The sequence below is a fragment of the Myodes glareolus genome, chromosome 9 (genome assembly GCF_982192425.1).
Source record: "Myodes glareolus chromosome 9, mMyoGla1.1, whole genome shotgun sequence".
Taxonomy (NCBI): domain Eukaryota; kingdom Metazoa; phylum Chordata; class Mammalia; order Rodentia; family Cricetidae; genus Myodes; species Myodes glareolus.
In genome coordinates this window covers 66,080,378-66,088,588 of record NC_142034.1, presented here as the reverse complement: position 1 = coordinate 66,088,588, position 8,211 = coordinate 66,080,378, and the positions used below count along the sequence as shown (strand labels likewise).

General features: G+C 49.1%; 1 protein-coding gene across 2 annotated transcripts; it reads left to right on the top strand.

Annotated features, from left to right (window-relative positions):
• The first annotated feature begins 340 nt into the window (after positions 1–340).
• On the top strand, positions 341–6,974 carry LOC125402814 (protein RoBo-1). Of its 2 annotated transcripts, none has more exons than XM_048437791.3 (6): positions 341–629; positions 2,606–2,695; positions 2,874–2,987; positions 3,423–3,578; positions 4,813–4,962; positions 6,675–6,974. In XM_048437791.3, exons 2-6 carry the CDS (start codon positions 2,611–2,613, stop codon positions 6,860–6,862), a joined length of 693 nt encoding a protein of 230 aa, XP_048293748.3. In that variant the 5' UTR covers positions 341–629; positions 2,606–2,610; the 3' UTR covers positions 6,863–6,974. The 2 variants fall into 2 exon arrangements, with proteins under 2 accessions (XP_048293748.3, XP_048293746.3); XM_048437789.3 differs by having other exon boundaries at positions 344–629; positions 6,672–6,974.
• The last annotated feature ends 1,237 nt before the right edge of the window (positions 6,975–8,211 follow it).

Below are 8,211 nucleotides of genomic sequence, written 5' to 3'. Positions count from 1 at the left end.
TGTCACCAGGATGTCACAGGATGACACCACAGCATAATAAGAAAGACTGTCATCTCTAGGCACCCGGCTCTCTACAGATGCCCCGCTGGCTGCTGTCATTCTGCAGAATGATGTTTTGGTAAGAATGAACATGGGATGGGTTGAGGGGACTTGGGACCATTCTGAAGCCAAATGTGCAGGAAATATAAACCAGACAGTGAATCCTCTATGTCCCCTGTAAGCATTGTGCCCAATCTTCTTTGACCACAGGTTAGCACATATCTGGCCGGTTGTCACCATGGAGATTTCGCTGAGGCCTTGCCCTGGGAGCAGGAAGTTGGCACAGAATTGGGTGGTTCCTGGTCAGTGGGGTGCCATACTTTGTTCTCACTGCCACTGTGACAGTGACCTCGGGTTGCTGTTCATAGTGACAGAGTGAGCTCTCTTCTGACTGGCCTGCTGGGTAGAATCCAGGCCTCTGGCAGTAGAGGACAGCCCAGTGAAGGTTAATCAAGATCTCATTCCAGGCTCTGCTGTAAGGCTGGCGTCTTGGCCTCACACCTTCTTTGCGGGCACCTTCCTTATCTCCAGCTCCTTCAACTGACCGGAAATCCACGGTCCAGGACTAGCAGGTTTACGAATCTGAGCAGGTAAGAGAAGAATGAAATGTAGAGTCCTGGATGTTGACTGAGAAGCCTAGAGAGGATGTGAAGTCAAGTGGCGTGGGGCTGGGTTGTGTGGGGAATTCATGGTTCTGTAAGGCAGGGGGTTGGAATTCCTTCCTAGGCTGGCAATAGGCAAAGGGGCCCTGGGGACATAACTCTAGGAAAAAATACCGGGATTTGTGAGCCAAATCCTGGCCATTATCTTATAGGCCCCGACAACTGGCTGTGTTCTAATTAGCACTCTTTGGAATGGAGGATGGATCCTCATCAGGGACCCAAGGTCTTCACCTGGCAATTGTCGGGCCCCGGCAGATTTTCCAAGAACATGCTCTGTATCCCCTGACATACTTGTCAGCTTAGTGTGGGCAATAGGAACCTTTCCCTTGCCCAGCATTCCAGGCTTTGGTAGAGATTGCAACTGAGGCTCTGCTGATCTCAGACTGGTCACGGTGTCCCTGCTCCTATATCTCTACGCACCAACTTCTGGGGGCATCTGGACATGCTTGCTGTTCTTTTCCTAAGGTCCTCACTTTCTTTAATGCTCAGCATATTGAGTTCCCAGGAAGGTTCTCCTTGCCCTTACTCCCATGGCACAGTCCTGGATTTTGAGATAACGTGATAAAGATCTAGATGATTGCAGGAAGGCAGAGGAAGAGTGGGTCCCTTTAGCTTTCTTTCCCTTTCTCTCCACAGAAGAGAAATGGAACACTTGTAACTAACAGGAATTTGGCAAAGAAATGGGCAGAAAAAGAGAGAAAATGTAGAAAAACAAGCCCAGTCCCTCACCTGCAAAAATGCACATGTGTCTTAAGGTTTGAATGCAAAAAGGAAGGAACAGGTGGCACCGGACAGAGGCAATGCTAGGATTTGCCTTGAGGGAATGTGGAGGATGCTAGGCACACATGACAGGCCAAACTTCGTTTCGTAACCTTTTTTTTTTTTTTTTTTTTTTTTTTTTTTTTGAGACAGGGTTCCTCTGTGTATCTCTGGCTGTTCTGGAACTCACTCTGTAGAGTAGGCTGGCCTCAAACTCACAGAGATTCACCTGCCTCTGCTTTTCTGGAGTGCTGAAATTAAAGGCGTGCTCCACCACTGCCCGGCTTGTTTCATAACTTTTAAACACAGAAGTCCACTGCATAGCTCACTGAGGCCCAGAGGCCTTTTGATCTCCTCCTCTCCCCTCCTCTTCCTTCCTCTGCAAGCCAGAGATCCAGGAAGAGCTGTTCTCATGGTGTCCATCTCTAGCAGATCAGTTTAGTTTAGTACACTTGGCTTCATGCTAAGACTCTATCAATTTATAATGTTAACTTGCGAGAGAATGACCACTAGATTGTAAAAGTCAGCGACAATGAGGAGAGAGAGAGTACATCCTCAGTGTTCATTGTGCATGCTCTCCTCCTCCTGTCTCAAGGAGAGAACACTGACTTTTCTCTCCTCCTCCGGCTCAGGACATCAGGTCTTCTTGGTGAGCGTTTTCAGTGTGTGCTTGTGACACCTGGTGGCGGAGGCTGACTGTGAAATGGTGGCTTTGGAAATGGTGAGCCTTAGCTGAGGGGCTGGTGAGCTCCATGGCCCAGAGCTTTGCAGCACACAGAGAGAGCCTCCACCTGCTCCCCGGAGGAGTCACTTCTTGACCACCTCGGCCATTTCGGCTGTGGAAGGAGACCTGGTACCTTCCAGACCCTTGCAGGAAGAATCCGTCTTGAGCAAAACCCCTTCCCAGGCTGACTGACTCTTCCCTTGTAGCCTAGTGGTAGATATAGCACCTTTGCCAGTTTTCGTTCCTTCCAAATGGCCATATCTAGCGTAAAGCCAGTGTTGGATAACATTTGGCTTGCAGAATAAATTAGTGAACGAGTGAAAACACAGACAGATACTATTGCCTGACATTTGGGTTGCTGGATTACAAGGGCTGAGCCCCTTAACTCTGACTGCTTTGTCCTCACTTGTTTCTTGCACAGTGTTCATGCGAGTCACCATGTCCTGGTCCTCGGCTCTGAAGAGACTTCTCGCTGTCTGCTTCTTCACTCACTTGTCTGTCAGCTGCGTGGGTGAGAGTGACAAGGATGGGATGTGGGAGCTGGGCTGTAAGGTGCCTTTGGGGACGCCACGGACAGAGGACGGATCGCTCAAGCTTTCAGGGATGCCTTTGACATTCTTGACTCCTTGACCCCTGGGAAAACAAAGCCCTGGGATGACTTTCTGAGCCTGTCTGTTTCCTTTTTGCAGAGAGTTACAGTTGTGAAAACAGAGAATGCTTTAACGGGAGATGCTTATCTAATCCAAGGACTTGTGAATCCTCTAAAGGCTGCTTCTACCTAGGGCAGGATTTTAAAACACCGTGTAAGCTGCTCTGAACTCTTACTGTCCTCTAGTTTATCCTTGCTTCCTTGAAGGATGGGGCGGCGAGTGTGGGCTTCTGGGAGGTGGTGGGGATGGGCAATGATACTGGATGTAGTCCCTAGGAACAGAGTGGAGAGTCCTTGGTTCTGTTTCTTATATCAACCTCATAGAGTTACGGGAGAGTGAACCCACACTTTTTTTTTCCATGCTAGGAATCAATTTCATGGCCCCAGGCACGTGAGTTCTCCTGGACTCAGACCCATCGCAACAAAGTGTCCCCTCTGTTCATTAGTTCTCAGAAACAATAACAGAGGGCCTTTTGGAGAGAAGGAAGCATAAAGACAGAGAGAATGAAGGAACAGCTTCCTTACCCCTGGATGCTTCATTCTCTCTGTACCTCAGATGAGATCATTTCTTGGGGGGTTTGTTTCTTAGCTGAATCAGCCACAGACCTAAGGTTCCACGAGAGAGGCTGTTCTAAAGACGAGTGTACTGAGCTAGCGTTCTCAGCAACCCTGGGGTGCCATCGGACGTTTAGATATGACCTCCAATGCTGCTACACTGAGCAGTGCAACAAAGAGCCCAAAAGGGGTGAGTGGCTGTGCCTCCGCAATTGCTCCGTGTGTCTCTCTCCGCTCTCTGCTCCGTGCCTCCGCTCTCTGCTCCGTGCCTCCGCTCTCTGCTCCGTGCCTCCGCTCTCTGCTCCGTGCCTCCGCTCTCTGCTCCGTGCCTCCGCTCTCTGCTCCGTGCCTCCGCTCTCTGCTCCGTGCCTCCGCTCTCTGCTCCGTGCCTCCGCTCTCTGCTCCGTGCCTCCGCTCTCTGCTCCGTGCCTCCGCTCTCTGCTCCGTGCCTCCGCTCTCTGCTCCGTGCCTCCGCTCTCTGCTCCGTGCCTCCGCTCTCTGCTCCGTGCCTCCGCTCTCTGCTCCGTGCCTCCGCTCTCTGCTCCGTGCCTCCGCTCTCTGCTCCGTGCCTCCGCTCTCTGCTCCGTGCCTCCGCTCTCTGCTCCGTGCCTCCTTTGCCTCTCTGCGGACTGATCTCTGTGCCAGGACACAGCACTGATGCTTTCCTCCCATTTGTGTAGAGCGCTCCTTGAAAATGGATTGAGATAGATACAGGCTCTTCTCCTGTGTGGTAGACTGCGTGACAGTCGAATGGCAGGGATTGGTCTTGGGGACTTTCTCTAGGTGTCTTTTGGTTTAACGGCTTTGCTCTGCCTCTCTGACTGACAGGAGGTGCCTTTTGGTTTAACGGCTTTGCTCTGCCTCTCCGACTGACAGGCTGTCTCACCTATTTCATTTCTCAGGTTCATTTTTGTTTTGTTGAGAAGGCAGCCTTGCTGTGTTTCTGAAGTTTGTCTTGAACCTCTAGTCTCAAGCAATCCTTCTGCTCAGCCTCCAAAGGAGTAGCTGGGAGTTCGGGTGTGCGTGGCCACCCCTGACTCATTCCTCACCCTATGCACAGCATCTTTCTAGAAAACAGATGATCTCTTCTCCCATTATCTAGACTTCTTCCTTTGTTTTTGCTTTGGTTTTTTGAGACAGGTTTTCTCTGTGTAGCTCTGGCTGTCTATTTATGACTTTTCCCCCAGGACCGAGAGCCGAGTAACCGATGAAGGTGAGGACAGCACGGGATTTCTGTGAGATCCGTCACTGCACTCACAGAGCAGGGCCTTTCTCCTGGACTTCCTTCCAGCTCATCTTTCTCCCGGGCCTCCTTCCGGGTCATTCTAGCTGCCGTGCTTTTTGGTAGAATCGTGAGGAGAACTAGTGTTTGATGAATAGTGGGTGGATACATTCTCAGCTATTTCTTCTGCCTATTCCCCAAGGTGAAACCTCTCTCCACTCAGAGTCTCAGCCATCTCTCCAACCCAATGGTGTCGAATGCCCTGCCTGCTTCAGTGACAACAGCACGTGTAACCTAGTTACCCTGAAGTGCACCGGAGCAGAGACCAAGTGTGTGGAGGTTACCGGAAGAGGTATGAGTCCTTCCTCGAGCATCTTGTTAAGAGCACAACCTCACTCATCACTAGGTAGTGAGCTATGCCACATGTAGCAACTGAACACAGCCAACCTTGATTGCATCTCAGCGTGTGTCGATCTGTAACCTGAGAACGGCCAGGAGCACGGTCCGGCTCAGGGTGTGTCCTAGGGGCTGTGTTCATCCATCAGCGGCTGTTTCCCAGCTCACTTGTGGTTTCTGGTGGGTTTCGATTCTTTCTCTTATGGTTACCATTGTGTTCTCATGACTAACCACTGGCTTTCCTCAGGGCAAACGATAGAGGCACAGATAGAAAAGGGGAGCTGTGAATTTAATGCTTTGATCCCAGAAACAGCACACTTCCCCTTATAGACTGTTGGTCGTTTAGAGCAACCCTGACTTGACACGGGTAGAAGCTGCCAGGAGATGGAAGAGACTCTGTGGGCCATCTTTGAAACCTGTCTCCACGTGAAGAAAGTGGTCCTATGGGCCATGTGTCTGTAAGGTCTGGAAGGAGCCAGTTGTTGGAGAGAAGGGTTAAGAATGGGAAGGAACGGAAGCCGAAGAAGGAATGTAACTCTTTTCCTAGAGGAGTCAGGCTTGGGCACCTGCGTTGCTGTGATATCCAGGAATGGAGCCGTAGCTCACTAGAAGTATAGGAGGTGATGGCACTTGGGGTCCAGATGTCTTTACCACTGTTGCCGTCATGACCACCAGAGCCTGAAATTAAGCACTCAAGTTTTACCTGGTGTCACTCTAGATTTAGGAAAAGATATAATACACACACACACACACACACACACACACACACACACACATATGTGTGTGTGTGTACATATATATGTATATTTATTAATTAAGAGAAAATTATGTTTGTTATGAAGGATCCATATACCATTGAGACAGGAACTGGGAAAACAACTGTAAGATTTTTCTTGCTGGAAGGCACAGCTAAAGGAGGAGCTGGCAACTCTTTCCTGAACAATGTATAGAAAGGTTTTGTGGAAAGAGTGGTGTATTAGGAGCCGACTAAGTGGTGGGCGGAGAGCTTGAGAGGGTTGGGGGCAAGCTATATTTTCAGTTGGGAAAAATTTTGACAGAGGTTCTGGGATGAACAGTGGACAGGTCCTTTGTCTAGAGGAGTTGAGACAAAGCTGGAAAATGGGGTGTCACAGAACGCAAAGGAGGATTCAAGCCATCCACAATGGGGTGCTTTACCTTGGGAAACAGATATCTGGTGCATCCTATAGTTGTTCTCATAGGGACCTCAGAGCCCTCGGAAGAAGGAATGTCGGTTTGTGGGAGATCCACAATATTTCCCTCCTAGAGAAGGAGAGAAAGTGTAAGGAGGGGAAGGCACGCCCACTCGAAGGGCTCTAGCCAACAGCTGAGACCCTGCATCTGGCCTTCCTCCTCACCTGCACTGAGCTCATCTCTCCCAGCCCATGGGTACCCAGAGGCCTCAGCATTAGTCTTGTGTCTAAGATGCGAGGATCCTTTTAAGATTCCTTCTATATGGGGGAGACAGTGGGGCCAGAGGACAGGAAGGCTCGACTCCGCGTGGACGGAGCGGTGCTCATGTTCCCATGCAGTGGTGAAAGTTGTGGATCCTGGCCCCTTCTGAGCAGAGCTCCCTTTCGGAGGATGTAGGTGAGGAGGGGGACGAGATGGGAGAGAAGAGTGACTGCTGGGTCTCTTCTTTAACAGCAGTGACTGAGAACCTCCCCCCACATGTGATACGTGGAATGGGCTGCGCGACAAAATCTGCCTGCGACCTGAAGAATATAACCGTTGGGAAAAACCTAAGGATCAATACCGTCTGCTCCAATGGGAGCCCTCCCCTCAGGTCCGTCTCATCCGTTCTGGCTGCTCTTTTCCTGGTGAAAGCCTTGCTTTGATCCTTTGGGGACTGTCAGTCCCATGATCCTTCTTCACATTTAAACACATCAGCAACCTTTCACGACGCCTTTGCCCAACAGGGGAGAAATAAAGACCACTGATTGTACTCTGGATGGGAACTCTTACTTTCTTTTTGGCACTTTTCACAAGACTGTGATCTCTTTCATGTCCCTACCTTCCCCTTGAGCCACACATCTCCATTGCAATTATCAATTTACACTCCCGATTTGTAACTGTTCATTGCTAATAAAAATATTTTTACATTAGGGGAACAGGGTCTCACTGTGTAGCACTGGCTAGCCTACAATTCACTATGTAGATAAAGCTGGCCTTGAACTCAGAGATTTATCTGTCTACTTCTGCCTCCAGGTGCTAAGATTAAAGTGTGCACCACCACACCTGACCTAGAAAATAGATTTTTGAATGAACAGTGCAGAACCCAGGAGAATCATTTTCCAAAGTTTATTGAAGTCTTTGGGTATGGTGGTGAGTGCTTGTATCCTGCTGCCTAAGCGGCAGAGGCAAGAGGATTACTGTTGAGGGTTAGGTTTAGCACCTAATAATATGGGCTATATGCTGAGCTTCAGGCCAGCAAAAGCTACAAACATGGCAGGATGTTTCCCCCCAAAATAAGAATCTGGCAAGGAAGTATGCTCTTGAATTCCAGAACTAAGACAGCAGACACAAGCAGATCCCTAGACTAACGTAATGGGAGCCGTCCAGGCCAGTGAGAGCCCCTATCTCAAACACAACAACAAAAATGGTAGGCATCACATGAAGAACCAGAGCTGAGGCCCCACAGCGATGTGCACACACATACCATACACATGCAAATAAAATTAAGGAGGCAGGGACAACTGAGCCTCCCTTACCTCTGAACCATGTGTGCTATCCTTGCCATGAACTCTGTATGGATCTACATCTTAGGAGAGATGGGCACCAGGAAACGGATGGAGGCTATGAAGGTGTTATAAATGCTAAGCTTAAAGAGGTGCATATCGCCCTTTAATTGTAAAAGAACATTTATGAACAATATTTGAGAATATGGGTGTGGTTTCTCCAAACTGCTTCTTCCTGTTTATTGGGCAAAGTATTTTCTTTGTAGGGGTTTCACAGCAACCTTTCAGGGGGTCTTATTCCATCAAACCCTATTGGTCTGGAAGCAATCCATAGGTTTTCCTCCTCTGTGAAAGCAAAATAAGAACCTCTTTTCCAAAGCAACGTATTCTTAGACCCAAATTCTGAAGTCAAGATACCTTTATAATATACATGCTGGTTTAGCTTAGCAGCCCATACAATGAAATGTCTCTCTGGTACTTAGCTCCTTCACAGTCAAAATATTTAAAGA